At 37.1% G+C, this 18,967-nt stretch overlaps 1 protein-coding gene across 2 annotated transcripts; it reads right to left on the bottom strand.

Moving 5' to 3' along the window:
- Positions 1-11,533: 11,533 nt before the first annotated feature.
- dusp14 (dual specificity phosphatase 14) lies at positions 11,534-18,759 on the bottom strand. 2 transcript variants are annotated; one of them, XM_038303455.1, is made up of 2 exons: positions 18,477-18,759; positions 11,534-12,555 (listed from the first exon to the last, which is right to left on the bottom strand). In XM_038303455.1, the coding sequence occupies exon 2, from the start codon at positions 12,451-12,453 to the stop codon at positions 11,818-11,820; it is 636 nt and encodes a 211-aa protein (XP_038159383.1). In that variant the 5' UTR covers positions 12,454-12,555; positions 18,477-18,759; the 3' UTR covers positions 11,534-11,817. The 2 variants fall into 2 exon arrangements, with proteins under 2 accessions (XP_038159383.1, XP_038159384.1); XM_038303456.1 differs by lacking the exon at positions 18,477-18,759 and adding an exon at positions 13,774-13,860.
- Positions 18,760-18,967: the final 208 nt, after the last annotated feature.

Below are 18,967 nucleotides of genomic sequence, written 5' to 3' on the forward strand. Positions count from 1 at the left end.
AAAAATAAGCTGAGACTTTGTCCCCTTGTCAAATGGCAGAGCTCAATCTTAGAACGCAGTACTTTCCTTCAAGACTGAGAATGATTGTTTTCTACTATCGGCTACTTTAGTTCGCAAATTAAATGTAAAATAATAGCAAATATAGGTAAGAATATTTTAAGACTCCGATAGACATTTGATCCTTAAGAAACGGGTGCAATACAGTTTGTCCGAGTGGAGTTGCCATATATTGACGTCATAAGAAGGGGCAGGGGCCTCGAACAGATCTGGTCGCTACACCGGCACTGAATCCTAACATCAACCCAACAGATCTCCTTTTGGATGATTGTTTGAGCTGAATCTGACTCACCGTTGGAAAAATAAATTGCCCTGAACCTTTTGGAAGGCCTTCCTCAGAAGAGTTAAAGCCGTTGTAGATGGAAAAGATGGGAAATAATGTTGGTTACTTTGTGTATAAAACTAAAAGCATCTTTGTATTTTAAGTTTTGTTGTTCTTTTTCTAAAAAAAAAAAACAAAAAAAACCAAATCTAATTTCAAATACAGTTGTTCTATTGTGTAAAAACACCTGACAAAAGTAACAGTATTTTGTTCAGTACTGAACTTTGTGGGGGACTGTCAACAACAGGAACAATCCTCTGAAAATAAGCAAGACCACTTTTTCTGACGGAGATCTCTGAGAACCCTTAAACTAGAGCTAAAGTAAGATAATCCCAAAGATAGGAAATAAACTTCAGCTTTAAGTAAGATATATGGCTGATACGATTAATCAGATTAATCGTGATTAATTGATTATTGAAATAATCTTGAACTAATTTAGTAATCGATTTATCGTCAACTGGAGAATAGAGACTCTTAAAAACAAACCTCTAGCTGACAAAGAAACACACTTAGAGCCGTAATCATACCAAAGATATTGCATTTAAGATTAAAACAAACTATCTGTCAATATGCTCTATCCAGAACTCCTCAAGTGGAAAAGTTTGAGCTTTATCTGGTTTAATCTCTTAAAAAAAGTCTTCTCTTAAAGAATCGTTTATCAATCGATTAATCAAAAAAATAATCATTAGTTGCAGCCCTAAAGTAGGGTTTAATCTAAACGCCTATTCACTAGATATTAAGTACTATTGTATAAACTAAATATTCACTGCAAGTTTTAGAAACTGCTTGTATTTGAACAAACCCAAGTAGCAGTGGATGTGATTAGTATTCATTTCCTCATTGACCTCCTTGCTTCCTTCAAGTCCAAAAGAAAATAGCCTTTGTTATAATAATTAGCCTTTGTGTGTTCGACTGTTTTTTGTGTTGATTTTCTGTTTTATAAATGGTTTCCTAGGCATTTTTAGCTCATATATTTGTTCAACAAAAAAACACAGTTACAGCCCAGAAATAAAATGGTCATTTAATTTAATGGCTTTCAGGTGATTTTTTTCCCCTCTGTCTGCTTTCTCTCTTTTTGCCAAACACACCAATCTTGCTGCACTTCCCCTTCTCAATAATGCACTCTCCCTGAGGCCAGAAAGGCCTGGTCATTTCCATCACATTACAACAAAATGGAATAAATTCACTTCCAAACAAGCCTGGCAGGCCTTCGCTGGCGGTTGAGCTAAGCCAATCAGATGAGATGTCTCGTGGCGTTGTGAGACCTGTCTCATTACGGTTCCGCACTCTTCACGTGTGTCCTCAAACATCCGTTTTATCCCTCGCTGCTGTCTAATTTATTTCCTGCAGAAAAGGAATTCCTCTCCTCTCACAGCAAACATCGATGGAGGATTACAGAAAATTTCAAAAGCAGAAATCAATTAAAGAACAAGGCTGAGTAATTCAGAATTCGGCGTGTATCTCTGCGCTTTATGTCTGGCATCTTCACACCTGTTCTCTACAGCATCCAGCTGAAGTATTCACTTGGGGAAAGATACAATGAAAGTGGTGAATACTAATGATATTTTTATCCTTCATTGTTATGGCCCCTCTTCTTATTTGTGAATTCAGCAGCTGTTATGATGGAGGAAAACACTTTCACTCTCATGTTTGATATTAAAGGCTGAAGAAGTTTCTTGCATCATTGTGACTCTATAAGAAAACCATATAAGATAAATATCAGGGGGTTTTTTTCATCCAGTTTCAGATTAAATCAAAGCCATGCTGCTAAACAGTCCAAGAAGTGCAATTTAATAAAATAAAACGTGTGAATTAATGATAGTGACATATAGTTGTTTATTTTGGGTTCTTTTTTTATGCAAATAAAGTCACACAATCAGCAGCTTACGTAATGAAGAGAGCTGTGATCATTTGGCCTCTTTGGTAGAACATCTTTACTCAATTTCTTCTCAAATTTTACTTTATTTCTTTCCAAATTTGCTTTAATCCTAACTTTCTTTCACTAACTTTAGTTTGATCCTTACAGACCTGCATGAGCAGAGATGTGAATGACCAATTACAATATAAAGCACCGTTTAGAATAAATATATGATCTAATCACTAAATTTCAATTGTTCTTTATAAAGAAAACCAACCTTTGAGATCAAGCAAGCAGTCTGTATGAGCCATTGTTTTTTTATTAATCTCGTTTGTTCTCCTTGAGATAGAAAGCCTCCTAACTGTGTAAATTAGTTATACCATTCAGACATGAAGCCTGTTGGTCGGCAGCCATTTTCATTGACACATTCTTTACTTTGCATCTAATGAACTTAGAATCACTGAAAAAAGCCCAAAGGAAAAAGAACCGCTTTTAAAAAATCCCACCACTGCCATATGATTTGTATTGTGCCTTAAAGCATTATTTATTATAATGATGGCCTTCAAAATGAATGACAATAAAACAGTAAATTTATCTTTCTCCTCTCAACTTTATAATACTGTTAGGTTACAGTAGGTATTTAAATTATTTCACTGCAGTATAAGCAAATATATGAATTACTGAGCATAAAAAAAAATAAAAATTATGTTGGAAAATGTTTGTTATATGACTGTCTTAGACAGACCTTGAAATATTATAGCTATTTATTCATGCTTTTCCTTTAAACATGTATGCATTTATGATAAAAAGAAAAATAAATTTTCAAAGTGAGAAAACATGATGGAGGTTTATTTGCCATTTTTGTTCAAATACAGTGTTTTGGGAAACAGGCTAAGGTTAGAAAAAGGTTGGTTGGATATTTATATATGATTTAATATATGCTGACGTTAGCTTGGTAGTCTGTGTTTTTTAAGAAGATTTTATTTCTATTTTAATTTTAGAATTATGAACGTTGGTTCTGTGGATCGATCAGAGGTTTAATATCTTATATTTAGTAGGAAGCTATCTGGACAGTTTTCCTTTAGAGAAATAAAGGCGCTAAATATTTTTATGTAAGGCTGTCCTATGTGCTCATCCCCATTTTACACGCACCACTGGTGAGTGTGACATAGTGAAAAAATAGCAAATCTTCTTTTGGAACTTTTTAACAGAGCGTACACGAGGAGAAATGGGCGTGTGCATGCTCTCATATGGGTTTAGAAGGCATTCTCTCACAGGAGCGGTTACAGGGCTGTGCATGTGCATTTATTTTTAAAAGTGGAGAGGCCGGGTCCTTTAAAAAATTTGTTAAAATCCTCCACTATACCTTTGAGATTTTCAACTAAATTCCTTTGCCATATGTTCAAGTCAAGTGGTTTTGTTTGTATGAAGAAATTTAAGTGAAGTCTAGTATCTTCTAATAATCCCAGGTTCCAGTCCCAGCTCAGGTCTGCAGTCTTCTGCTCTCGGTCCAGTTAAATCTGTAACCTTTTCTCCCAACTGGGAGGCCTAGTGTTTAGGGCATAGAGCTTGGAATCCTGAGGTTCTGAGTTTGAGTTCCTCTCCCACAGCCTCCCATCTGGGTCTCTGAGCAAGACTCCTGGGGTGACTCACAATGGCAGCTTACTGCTCCCCAGGGTGATGGGTTAAATGCAGAGAGTTAATTTCTCCAATGTGAGATCAATGAAATTCAGTAAAGCTCAATTTAGTCTCATGTCCAAAGTGCAAATCAGCTCTGCAATCTTATGTTTAAAAGTGAAAAAAAAGCCAATTTCTGAAGCTATAGGCATATTTTTGCTTTAATGTCAACGAGCCAACAGGTTTTTATGTTTAACTAAATTAGATTTCTATATAATCAAGCATGTGGTGCGGAAAAAGTCGGTAGTTTTTTTTTGTCATTTGAAATAATTACTAAGACAAAGTAAAATAACACTTGTTTAACATGCTAGAAATTAGATCTTCAAAGTGCTTAAAATAAAAAATAAAAAAGTATTATGATGACAAATATAAGGAAAAACAACCAAATATATTGCTGCCTTTATTTTGTGATCTTTTGTCCACTTCTACTGAATAATTAAGATTAAAACCAACAGAGCCGATCTGTAGGTTCCACGTTAATCAATTTAAATAATAAGATCAGCTTCAAGATTTTCAGCACAAGAGTTACAGGAATTTGAAAATTGATTGACTGGACTTGTTGATAATGAAGGAAGGAAAATTGAGCACTTTTAACTTCTGAGGCCTCATTTTGGCATCTAACAGCTGGAACATGAATATTATTATTCTTCCTTTTGAAAATGTTCAGTGAAACTTGAATACAGTTCATGTCTCGCAGTCTGACAGCGTTCAATCAATCAGGTCAGACAACCGAGGCAGTGAGAGACGACAGAGGGCTGAGTCACTGTTACACCGCAGAGACAACACACTCATTCAGCTGCCCACTGAGAAAGAAGGACTCGTTTCATTACAAACCAAATTCTGCTGGAATACTCAGGATTCACTTCAGTCGGCTACAAGGCTGTTTTTCCTCTTTCATATCATCTAATATGCTCCGTTATGGAGCCTTTACATAACCGCTTCCATCCTGCATTTTCATTACCATTACATGAGGCACTAACAGGATTGAAATCTACCCTGGGGGAATGTTATTGAAGCAACTGGCAGCCACATAAGCAGAAGCTCCCTTAATGTTTGCCAGTGTTCAGAGAATAAAAAATGCTTGCTATGAATCACATCCAACAGTTAAAGCATATGTTGCAGTGGGACTAAATCGGGTTGTCGGATTGTAACTATTACATGGGCGGAAAGCTAAATTTAAGCAGCATGGGTTTGTTTGAGTTGTAACTCTGTGGGAGTTGTAACTTTATGGGAGTTTTGTGCTGTGGCTCTCACTGATTATATTGAATCATTAAAAGCCAAATAGCTCATAATTCTCTGCAGCTAAAGCTTATAATTGTGAAAAAATTATCTTGGTGAAGAAATGTAATATTTCTTCACTCTGAGGATTCATTCAGTCTTATGCATGCAGAGATGTAAACACTTGATAAATAAAGATAAATAATCTGTTGTTTTGTTTTTCATTTAATTTCCCTTTGGGATCATGATATGATTTTTTTAAATTAAATTTTGAATATGAATTTGGATTAGATGCCTGCTCTCTCTCTGTTAAACTGTGAAAACTAGTATGATAACGGATTCTGAGAGACAGAGAAAGACTATGGATTAATTGCATTGTTTGTATTCAGCAAAATCTTCTTTAAACCTTCTACCAAAGATGTTATTTTAAATCATTTTCTTAGAATATGGTTTGCATTTGCAAACAGCACTAATGCCAGTGACATGCTTTTCATTTCCTTGATTGTCCATCAGGTTTTCAGGGGCCAATCTCCAGCACTTTATGGACGTAGTATATCCAGTACAGATCACCAGGGCAACACAGATACATTCAAGGTCAATTTAGAGTCACAGTTAACCTAAAGGTCATGATTTTGGACTGTGTGAGAAGGCTTGGAGAGAAACCCTTGCATGCACAGAAGGAACAAGATACTTAACCAGGGATTGAATGAACAGGACCTTCTTGCTCCAAAGCAGTGTGGTGAAGAAAGTGTCATAATTATTAAACACCCAGGCAACAATTAAGGACAACAGCAGAGTATAAAAAATGTACATGATATACCATCTAGGTTCAGGGGAGGAGCCTAGATTGACACTGAGGCAGAGAGATATGTGTGGAAAGCTGTTGAGGGCTAATTATGATGATGACGGTGAAGAAAGAGCCTTTATGATTTATGATCAGGAAGATTGAAACAGTTTATCTGAAGGAGCGACCAGAGAAGTGCGGAGGAGATTTACAGAAGGGATTCTGAGTCTCCTTTGAATAAAGGGGAGAACTGGATTCCTGGACAGACAGAGGGACAGACAGTTTTTGTGGAGGTAAACATCAAGAGGTAACAATCTAGGAAGAAATCTGATACCAATCTATGAGTAGGAAAAACATTTCCTGATTGGACCAAGATGAGCTCCAGCAAGCAAGACAAAACCGACAGTCAAAGGCGGTAAAACAGATAAACACACAACCTAGACACTGGCCTTTGACATCATGCAAAATTCATGAAGCACAGTGGTGGCAGAATCATGCCGTGGGGAGAAAGGTATAGGCAAACCTATAAGAGCAGGTGTATAATGTTGAAATAAACAGCTGGCCAAAGTCAAAACTTTGGTCAAAGTTGTGAGCCAACTATACTGTACCTGCCAGATATGTCTGTCCTTCACCTCTGTGAACTGATATTATTATGAACGGGTGTTAGCTAAAGTTACTAATGACTGTGTCTTGTAAAGGTTCACCTTCCTGAACAACAGACCAACACAGGAATAACTATGATTTCTGCACTAAAAAGCAACATTAAGCATCTGAATAATTATAATACTGTATAACACATTTAATTAACCAGATTTTACAGTCCAAACATGTTTGCCAACATCATTGTGTTGCAGCTGGCTTATATATGAGGTTTCTTGCTTTCATCAAGTCTAGTGCTGTTTGCTCCACATTGACAGTGATGCTGAGTCCAGGCCGGTCTGCTGCTCATAAATGGCTCTTTCTGCTGCTTGAATGATAGATGGTAATATTTTCTGTGTTGGTAAAGGATGTGTTTACTTAAAGCACCTGCCTGCGCTCACATCAACACTGCCTGAAGCAGTGAAAAGGGGACATCAGAAAGGGATTTATTTTTCTGTTGGAAGAAAAAAAATGTCTGCAGTGTATAATTTGGAGCCATCATTTGGACCATCTCTGTGAACGTCATCAGACAGTCCTCGTCTCCGTGGATGATGGAATTCACTGTGTGGACGACTCCAGAGGTCTCTCACAAGTACGGGCACAAGACGAATGGTGTTCATCAATTTGTGCCTCCTGCTCTGTAACCACGGCAAATGAAAATGAATGGCAGAACACTTCTTTGACATATGAAGACCTCTCCTGGGAGGGAAACATCTGTGCAGCGTGAACATCAAGAGGCGCTTGAAGGGGGAAATAACTGCAATCTGTTCATGCGGAAACCTCTCAGAGACGCCTCCAAGCAGACTTTTAAAAAAGGGAAGATGACACTAAAACTGTTGTCTGCTTTTGGATAATTGATCATTTACGGCTTCAAGAAAAGCTTTTAAAAATGTATCCGAAGATATATGTATTTTTTTTGTCATATGTAAATTCTGAGCAATCAAAGCTGGTATTTGCTGTTGCAGTGCTTTGCGTACATTTTTAAACTCCTTGAACATGTCTACATTTGATCACATCATCAAGCAATTTTATTCCAATCTTTGGTGACGGACAAACATAAAGTAGTTTACATTTTTAGAGCAGAAGTTGAGATTTTTCTTTTTTTCGCAGAAATTAAAGCACAAAGTCTTTTGGAGTATGTTATGCTAAACACAAAAATTTGTATAATGGGATTAGCATTTTTGAAACCACATTAAGACGGGATGGAAACCTATGATCGTAGATTTTCAATTCTAAATGTGCATTCTTAATTTGGGATTAAATCTGCATTTTGATTGAGCCTTTCCAACCATTACATATCACTCGGTCTCCCTTGTACCTTTTACTTCTACTCGCCATCTTCTACTTATCTAGGACCGGGTATTTCATTTTAAATTTTACTATAAATTACAGGCACATCATTCTGTTGTGGAAATTCAATGCACTTATAACAAGAAAGGAAATTTGTTTAAAAAGCATACACCTTTATAAGATGTTTCGCTTTATGCTAGATATAATGAGACCCATTTTGTCTCCACTGTCTCATGAATTTCTTTTCCAAAGTCTCTAGGATCATAAAGATTTGTTTGGTTATTTGTGTGAAATAAGTGTTTATGAGGTTCGTCAGCAGTGATTTAATCTTCTAACTCTCCTACGGATGACATTATTCCCAGAATCACTGTTAGGATTGAATCATGTACTCCAGACTGACATTCTGGAGTGCATGATGATTTAACATTTTAGATATTTTAGCCTACTTCATACTGTCAGAAATGTTCTGTTTAATGATGCCAATTCTGCAGGTCTGGCAGCAATCAGGCCTGGATGGGAAAATGCACAAAAAAGCATAACTTCATTTATAAGATTAATTTATAACATAAAAGGGGGGTGGGTTCTTTTTTACATACTGTAGGTCCACATGGGTCTCACAACTCTTTTATAGATATAGAATACAAATATAAAAATATATGAAATCATCAATTTAAAACATCTTTTCCTACTTACTATATTATTCGATGTAGAAATAAGTCTAAGATAAAATATTTTACTGACCAAAGAGCCAAAAAAGAATTGCTTTTTATTAAGTTTAGTTTCACTTAAAAAGAAACACAAAACCTCATCGTTCCCACAATAGGTTTTTGTTGTTTTGAAATCTAAGACCACAGACTCTGTGGAAAAAATATCCATGGAAATAATATATCTGATATTGTGGTTACATGACTAATGGCTGTGACTTTTCATAGAAGCACAAAGAGCATCAAAACAACTGGAGAGGAAGATTTTAGAGAGGAGCGCTTCATTAAAATGCACATGGCTCAAAAGATTACTGAGCTCATTTTCAGCACATTTAGCCTCATTTGTAAGTGCAGGCTAGGTAGGATAGACTCTTTATATGCAGTTAATACTCTATGTATACCAGACTGACACTGAAGCAGCTCAGGGGATATTTCTATAGAGCAAAAAGTGTAGAAAATGTATATAAAGCCCATTTAAAAAAGATATACTAATACACCGATAGTGAGGTAGGTTTTATCTTTTAGCACCATAGACTATAAAAAGTCAAATCATAGATAAAATAATTTGTAAATCAGTGTGTGGCTGATTTTACTAATTAAATTCAAGGCATATACCAGAAATAATTAAATACAAGAGAATCCAAACTCTGTGGGGTTTTTCAGTGTTTTGATGAACTTTGTGTTACGCTCGCAACTTTTTTCCCAAAGGAACTGGGAGAGATCTGCTAATGGAAATGTGAAGCGCTGCTCTTAAGGGGAAAATGAACGGTTGTTGAAAAAAATCGACTTTTACCATTGAGTTGAGGTCTTTTTTTTCTTAAGGCCTTTTTGAAATCCCTTGTAAACGTGCAGAACCTAATCACATGACATGTTACAGCCAGAATTGTTTATATATTTTACTAAGATTTGTTTTATCCGCTGCAGCACATTAACATATTTATAAATATACAGAAAATTCCTTTAATTTATTCTAGAAATGTGGCACGCGAATGCATTTATCCTCTTGGACTCAGTATTATTTAATGAAATATAGAAGACAATTATTCTTTTATGACATTTTTTTTTGAAAAATAAATTGTAGTTTACTCAGATTATCTGTGACCATCTAATTTCTATTTCAAAATTAATCTGTTTTGTTTTATACCATTCTATTATACCCCCAGTTCTTTCAATAATATATTTTGCTCCCTCGCCTTCCAATCTACTCTGACACATTTGCATAAGTAAAACATCCCCACAGCAGTATCCTACCACCACCATGTTTTACTGTAGATTCGTTAATGTTTTCTTAAGAGAACACTTCTCTGTTATTCTCCAACTGCTTAGAGCAGAAATATATATAGAGAGAAAGAAAAAAGTTTTTGCAACACGAAAACCACAACCTGAAATGCCTGCAGCTTTCCTCTACAGCTTCCATCTGATCTTTGCCATCATTTTAGCTTTAGTAACACCACTGTTGACCCATCCACGCATTGATAAGAGTCCTCACTGTTGTGACAAAGTATGATGTAAAGCAGGGGTTTCCACACATTTCTGCCTATGACCCCCCCCCCCCCAAAAAAAAAAAATAAATAATAAATATATATATATATGTATATATATATATACACATGTATATACACATAAATATATATATATATATAATTACTTCACCCCAAAAAAATAAATCATACATATCAACTTAAAAAAGTAAAACTTGTTTTAAAAATAATGTTCTTGAATGACATTTACTTATTTCATTCATAATACTAATTGCATTTTTTTTATAACTAAACTAAAGCCGACATGTATTTTTTTATTGTGCATTTTACAATGTTATGCTATTTTTACTGTTGAAATCAGGTTTTAGATACTGTAAAGGACTTAATAAAACATTTTTTATTTGATGGTTCATTTATGTATTTCATGGCACATTCACATTTATTTATTTATTGAACCATCCCATCTCATCCCTCAGCTATCACATCACAATGATTGTGAAACATCCCAGCCCCCCACTTGGTGTCCTGTGACCCCCTGTTTCCTTTTTGTACTGACCTCTCTGCACACTGTGACTTTAGAGACGGTAGAATCCGGGTAAAACATGGGAACTATATTTTAGATCAATTAGTTAATCAGTATAGCAGTTGTTTTGTTATAACAGGTGGAAGATGTGAACCTTAAGGGGTGTGGAGAATTATGTGATCAGCTTTTTCTATCATTGCTTGGTATCTTAATTGATTTCTTTAGTTTTCACTGAAACAGTAAAAACATGCATCACATTATCAGTGGCTCAAGTTTCGAGAAATAAAGTCAAATTTGCAACAGACCTCTAATGTTTGTAAGTCAGTTCATTTGCACAGGATACTTGTTTTTATAGCTCGTCTTAAAATGGGAGATTTTCTTACACCTCTGTAACTTTAATAAAAAAACACAGTTGATGTGGATCCAAGTCCTGTAGGTTTGGATAGAAATATTCACCACAAACATATTCCTTCATTAAATCAGTAGATATTCCTTTTTATTACAGCATCAATAGCACTACAATAACATAGTGTGGTAACAGGATGGAAAGGTCAACCCTGTGTTACACAGGAGCTTTTGCTAAACCTTCATCTCTAGCTCACACATTTCCTTACATTTCTCCTTCCTAAAAAGATAGACACAACATCTTTGAACGTTTGGATAAAGTGCTCCATAAGCCCCCACCCACCCCTATCCCCCCCAATATCAGTATATAGCAACAGAACATTTTGCCTGTGTTTTATTTTTCTGCAGACTTTTCTTTAATGCTACCATTAATTCAGAGCATGCTGCTGCCCTTCACATTAAATATCACTGGGAAACTGACACAATATCACCACATGACACCACGTCAGGAAAGGGACATCACTGTCAGAGCTGCAGGGGCTCGGGAACATTAAACACCCCCTCAGCATTGCTTGTCTTCTCTGGCACTGGGGACAGCACACCAGGAAACAGAACCTTTAAAATCTTCTAAATCTTCTAAATCTGTGGGTGTTAAGTCCAGCATGGTACCATCGGATCATTGGGGTTGACGTATTTTAGGCTTTAAGTTGCTTTGCTTCAAACTCCTAGGCTAAACAGCAGCACCATCGATCAACATCGTTTGGTTAAATTTCCTTTGTTCTTTTTCGGTAAATAAGCTTCAGAAACATCTACAATCACACATCTTACTTCACCTGACAGGAACAGGTCTCAGCCTGCCAGGACTGCGGATTAAAGTCACCTTAATCCCTCACTGTGAACGGACGGGCAGCACAGACGTTCACAGGCCCCAGTAAGGAGCGAGGGTCCTGCGGTCCCTTTGGTAAACATCAGGCATGATACCATAGGGCGTCTGCACCATCTTAACAGAGTTCATGCCAAACAGCTTCCTCTCATAATCGATCAGCTGGCGCCAGAAGCCCCCATTGGGCCTGATGACAGGACGGCGGGCCTTGACCCAAGCATGGGCTTCAGCCAGAGACACGCGGTGGTACTTCATCAGGTACGCCAGGCACAGCGAGGCCGACCGGCTCACCCCGGCCGCGCAGTGCACCAGCACAGCACCTCGTTTGCGTCCGACGCTGTGGATCTTGTCGGCCACGCTGTCAAAATACAAGGAGATGGGCGAGTGAGGCATATCTGCCAGCGGGACCTTCACATACTCCATGTGTGGCCAGTTGAAGTTGGGCAGCTCGATAGTGGCGTTGACCACGCAGGTGATTCCTTTGGATAGAAGCAGGCTGCGGTTGGAAGCTACATTCCCTCTGCTGAGAAAGAGGTTTGGTGTGATTTGAGCAATGCCCCCCAGCAGACTCCCAGTCTCCTGCAGCAGCCTTGGCACTGTGGCGGGCACCATGGAGCTGCGATGGTGGTGGTGATGGTGGTTATGGAAGAAGCTCTGGCTACGGGAACCCATCGAGGAATCACGTAGGATTCAAGATGGGATTAAAAAGCTTTCTGTAAGGGAGAAACTTCAGGTTCTTAGAACCATAGCACAGTAGGGCCCACCAGACAGCTCCTGAAAGACATCAAGACACAATTTTATTGATCTTTTAAACTAAATTGTTTTCAGTTTAATCATAAATTCAGGCCCTAAAAAAATACACTGATTAAAATTCTTCCTGAATAAATAAATTATAACAGACCTGTAGAAAGCCTGGCATTTTTGGCAAAGATCATTAAAAAAACAATCTCTACATTTGCCTACCATCAGTTTTCTGACCAAGCCAAAGCAATTAATCAGTTTTAACATTTTAAATACATCTAAAATCTCTGTACTGGTGTACCTTGATCTTAGTGTTGTCTATTATAATCACCATACTTTGTATGACAGACAAAGTATTTGACAACAGACTAAAATGACACGTGGAGTTCCCCAAGGCTCCAGTCTTGTGACACTTTTATTCAACATTCATAGACCAAGATTTTGGAAAATTATGAAATTTCTTACCAACCTTGTAACCAACAAAGAGGCTATAATCATGTTGGCCCATGACCAGACTGCAAAATAGAGTTATTTACAGAAAAAGTACATTAAATCAAACTAAACCTTCCCTGTTTTAGGTCAGTTATGATTATCAAGATATGTATGTTTGCTTACTTTCAGATGACTGCTTTATTACAGGCTTTTAAACAATTCAGGCTGGATATAGAAAGACAATAGTTGAGAATAGACAGAAAAAAACAAACATTTTATCACCAATTCAGCCTTATACCATCTAAAATCTAAGGCATAATTGTGTGTTAAATAAGGCTTAGAATGATGCAAGCTTTTTTAATTAGGCTAGATGAATGTACCAGTGGCTATATAGGAATAAGACCTGTATAGACACGAGACATAATAGGGTTGGAAATGAAAACATGGGTGAAAAATGACCTCCATACTTTTTGTTGCATTTTTTTTTTTACTATTTCTCTAACCTGTTTTTCTTTATGTCCCTAAAGTCACTGTCAAAGAGGCAGCAAAAAACAACAACCTGATGGTTATGGTACAGATCTAGTCAAAAAGCAGCATCTATAAATCTGAGATCAACCTTTATGCACTATATAACAGAAATATATACAAATATATATATAAGGATTTCAGTGGATGCTTAGGTGTCATGTCTCAGACTGCAGGACTTGTCTCTCTGCTGTTTCAGCATTCAGGTGGAACGGCCTCCGAGCTGCAGGCCTGGTCGTGCTTCCTCCTGCCGTGTGACTGGAGGGGCCCTGAGGGGGGGTGAAATAACCTCACCTCATCTCATATTCATCCATCCATGGCTCCTACATACAAATTACTCCTCGTCTTCATGGCTACTGGTGATGAAAGTATGTTTGGCTGTTTTTAAGAGCATAAATTGACATTAAAATCTGAGGTTGTTTTGTGTTTATTTTAACTAAAAGGTAAGTTGAAATGACAGCTTTAAAAAAATGAATGGAAATTTGCTTCTGTATATATTAGAGCTGGGCGACATGGCTTAAAAATCTGATGTCATACTTTTTCCTACTTAATATGATTAGTCAACTTATTTTCTTGTATAAGTTTTATAAAATCAATGACAAATGTGATATAGTACTTTAAAAAACTAGCTTTGACTTCAACCATCCCCTCTAAAAGGTGACCTTTATTTAAAGGGCAATGACATTTGAGCTGTGAAACCATGTTTCAAAACACACAATCAAAATATAAAAGACTAAGTGTTTGCAGCAATATTATAATGTGAGATAATTCATCTGTTATAAGTACACATCTAAGAACAAAAAGTGATGAACTTATGTCACTCTGAACTATGGAAGCCCAAGGAGTGGATTGGTTAAAAACAAACAAACAAAACAAAAAAACAGATTAATTGATAAAATCAATTAATAGCCCAGGCCTTGTATTAATACCTGTCAGCTGAGATGAAGCAGCTGTGGGCTTAACGTTTCACACTATTGCATTTCATAGTTCACACTTTTGTCCCTTCCTGTTCTTGTCAACCGAAGTGTTTTTCCTGCAGGACTATAAAGAAGAAAAAAAAAACAGCTGCTGTGAGAAGCAGTTTGGTACGTGTCACAAATATTCACTCACCGAGCTTTACTAAATGTTTGCCCAAGTGGGCTGCATTGGCTGTGCTTTGCAGCGAGGAGGTCCTGTGTTCAATATCCAGCCTTTCTGCATGGAGTTTGTGTGCCCCCATGTTAATTAGAGGTCAACAATTGCTCTGTTCTAATCACTGTATATTATTTCTTTTGTTAGCCTCTTTGTTTCTGTACCTTTTAGGGGTCCTGCTATATTAAAGAGCATGTTTATGTTGCTAAAATGAGAAACAGAGGATCTGTAATTCACATTTGATGCATCAGTTTGCTTTAAAAAAAAAAAAGAAAGAGATAGAAACTGGCTGCTAGGGAAACTCACTCAACATCACCAGAGGTAAAGATGATAAGTGAACCATATTATCCCAGACTGGCCCTGCCCAAAGTGCTGATATACCACAGAGCACTGGGCTTTAGCTGAGATTTGCTTCTTCCATGTAGTTATTTATACCCCAGGCTGGGCAGGAGTGAAGCTGCACAGAGCGGAGGAGGGAGAATTATGCACAAGCTGTCGCTACAGAAAAAGTCTACTGTGCATTGGAGAAACCGCAGCTCAATGCCAATCAAACGAACGCAGTGAGGGTCAACAGCAATTAGAGGACCAGAGCAGCAGAGTTGCACCGCAGCCCAGAATTTATTCGAAGAGGAGGAAAATGTAATGCATTTTACAGGATCTGTCAACAGGTGGTAAAAGATCACAAATCTCCTCATGCTATGCCCACTCCAATGGGATTCCACAGGGGTCTGGTTCCCTCTCCACTATCACTAACTGGGAACACGATCCACATGGAAAAGTAGAACGACGGCTCGGAACTTGCTCTCACAACACTGGATGAGAGCCGAATCGTCAGAACGCCACCAGTCAGTTCATTATACAAGACGAGTGAAAACGCAAAACCGAGGGAAGGTTGCTGATGCCGTGGCTCGGTAGAAAGTGATCTACTTATTCAAGCAGAGTGAAGTCTGGAAGCACGGGAGGTTTCACAAGAGACAAAGCTCAGAAACACACAGAGGAATTCAACAGGAGGTTGTTTTTCTTAACCTTTTAGTAAAATGTCATGAAAGCTGAGGAAAAAACCTGAAAGTGAAATTAGAGACTTGACAACTGGCTCCCGAACCTAATGTGAAAAAACACGACTAAAATTCTTGTTCTTCATTAGATCACTTCAGAAAACTGTGACAAACCAACATTTCCTGAAACTTCTGTCTTTCTAATTCATGCAAGCAGCAGAGCAGCCCACAGGATTTTGGACGTAGTCAAATATACTGCTGCATTTAGACTTAAACTTAACTTTATTTATCCCTTGGGATTACTCCTTCAGGGAGATTCTGGTTCCAGTAGAGTACAACGGGCAGAGTTAAAGCAAGATGCCATTAAAGATAAGAATACAACAGACAAAACAAAAAGAGTGTGTATTGTACAAACAAAAATTATAAAAAGTTGTAATGTCATGGAACGTGTTTCCTTTAAATATAAAAAACCAGCAAGTAGAGAGCTAAGGAAAGTCTACACAGTTGACTTGGATTATTGCACTTAGTGTACTGCAGAGATGTACTGACCTTATAAAATAAGTGAAATATTACACAGGCTACACAGTAGTTGGCATGTGTTATGCACAAGAGTGACAATAGGTAATGTTTTGCACAAGACGTCCAAGGTTGATGAACCTTGTTCTTCTTCCTACCACTTATATTATCAGCATAAAGGGACTAAATCACACATATTAGCCAACACATACAAGAGCCTAGCATTTAGATTCTACGACTGGACACGAATATTCTCCCATTCCAAATGAACCATGGGGTTCCACATTGTTCTTTCCTTGGCCCCTTTTTATTGCTTTCTTCTCTTTCCTTATATAACCTTTTAAGATAGGGAACATGTGCTATAACTGCTATACTGATGAAACCAACAACTTTATTACTTTTTGGTGAATTTGAAAGACTGTAGGATGTTCTAATGTCTGCCTTGGTTCCTCAGACTGTTTTTGAATCACATTTTTTTTTCTCACACATTAAACTACCATTAAAAATCATTGGCCCATATTTGAATGTATACCAAACGTTATTCTTGTTTTTAGCATCAAACAAACTGAATGCTCCAATATCCACTGCAAATATGGGTATTGCAATTTTTTTTATTCATTTTCTCTTGCATAGGAGTTTCTAAATTCATTCATCACTAGTCTTAACAAAACAAAGTTGATTTCCTGTAACTTGCTCAAAATGCTGCTGATAAACTTTTGATTGAATGTTCCAAGCTTATCTCTACAAGTCCCTCTGGACTTGTTTCCAGTCCAACAAAAACATACTTCAAGGGCCTAGTTTGGATGTTGTAGGATGCTGCATGGAGGACCTTCTACTTTCTGAACTGTAATGTGGTTTGATATATTGAGTCAACAGGTGAGAAATTCAGGTGTCTAAAAAATACCCAAGGATCATAGAGACTTTACCTTCTGAGGGATTTCTTTAAAATACATCCAAATCCATGTATCTAACTTGTAAACCTACGTATCAGCAAACCCATAGCATAATCGCGTTGTTCCAAAATCACTTGAAGGTAGACAGACATATGCAAACGTCTGACTCCTAAAAAGCAATAAAGTTATTTTTGATCAAATAATATTTATTCTGGCAACTGGCTAACAGAAATAATCTGGTGACCCTAAATAAAAAAAACAGAAGGCAAGGAAATAAGGCTTATTCTTTAAAACTCAATATAGTGTTTCTTTCAAATCCCTTATGAAATATAACAAGTCCAGTATTTTTTATTTTAAAGCAAAGTTTTAAGAACGTATTAAACAGACACCAACCTGACATCTTAAATGTTGCAAATGCTGAGAACAGAGAAGAGAGAGGGAGTGAATTAAATGTCGCCTACTATGACATGGCAAGTTAGCCCTTTTGTTTTTGCTGTCATATATTTTACTCAGAGACGCTTTTAATGCCAAATTAATAAATCCCAATCACTGCAGCAGACATGAAAGGAAAATAAATGGATCTGATCTTTTGTTATTCTTAACTCTCTCTAATTGATGTTGAAAGAAATGTCCCATAACACCAAAAGTGCTTTTTGTGTGCATTGAAAAAAAGCTTAACGTTTCTTGAACATGCATTAATTAGTTTTGTAAAGTTAAAGTAAAATATAAAGGCTTTTAAAGTTGTTTTTTTATGTATTAATTTTTCGTCTACATACAAATTACAAAACAACGCCTTGTAATTACATTCTGTGTAAATATCTAAATACGTTGGTAAAGGAAGTAATGTATAAAAAAGACATTGACAAAAAAAGTCATATTTAGTAACATTTTTATTTTTTGTTTTGGGTTTTTTTGTGTGCTTGTTTTGTGTGTTTTTTTTTTCTTTGTTACTGATTGCAATCTGTCTATATTTTGTTATTTTATCCATCCAATAAATAATAACAGTCAACTAATTAAGGCTTGCGGGTTAGAGAATATTGTTCCATTAACTTGACTAAACAAGCACTTTGTGTTACATTTGAGTGTTTATTCATTAACGAAATAATTCTCGTGGGTTTTCTCTGTAAATGATTGTTGTTTAAGACTGTGAATGGGGAGCGCCTCTCTGTGTGCGCGCGCTGCTCATCCACGTGTTAATGACGCGAGATGTGCGCGCGCTCCTAACTTACGATGCAATAATAAAAATAGAAATGAAAATTGCTCATAAAAAAGCAGAACTAAAATGAGTTTCTTTTCAGCACTTTTTTCTTTTTTATTTGTATACAAAACGAAGCGAATTCAATCTAATTTAACCCATATGTAATAAACAAGTGTCTTTTATTCTTTTTATTTTAAAATAATCTGAACTGAGGTCAGCATGATGCAGACATTGAGCCCACATCAGTGGCCAAACTCAACTTACCAGTCGGTTCTCACTCCAGCACTGGTGGAGGTGTTTTTAAAGCGCCGTTAATGCCTGAAGAAACAAGCCAAGCCGGAGCGCTTCCCTGCTGCCAAACATCCACGGTCAGTCGCTCTGACCGGACACACCGCCGGCAGGATGGCACCAATAAGCAGAAACACACGCCAACATCACCGGGAAGTGAGCAGGGAGCAAAGCCATCGGTACATCCGGCAGGTTCTGTCCGCTGTCTGAGGAGGACAGAGCAGCGCTGCCTCCGCTATGAGGGGTGATCAGTGCCCCACAAAGTGGGCGGGGCAAGAGGAGGAGCTTATTGCTTTACCATGATTATGGGATTTTCTACTGGTGAAGGATGGGGCTCAAACTAAACTTATAGGTGATTGCAAGGTGGTGCAGAATAAATGTATTAATTTTACAGAAAAAAGTCTATCTATCTATCTATCTATCTATCTATCTATCTATCTATCTATCTATCTATCTATCTATCTAGT

The sequence above is a fragment of the Cyprinodon tularosa genome, unplaced genomic scaffold, assembly GCF_016077235.1.
Source record: "Cyprinodon tularosa strain WSP-4 unplaced genomic scaffold, ASM1607723v1 ctg51, whole genome shotgun sequence".
NCBI classification, from domain to species: Eukaryota; Metazoa; Chordata; class Actinopteri; order Cyprinodontiformes; family Cyprinodontidae; genus Cyprinodon; species Cyprinodon tularosa.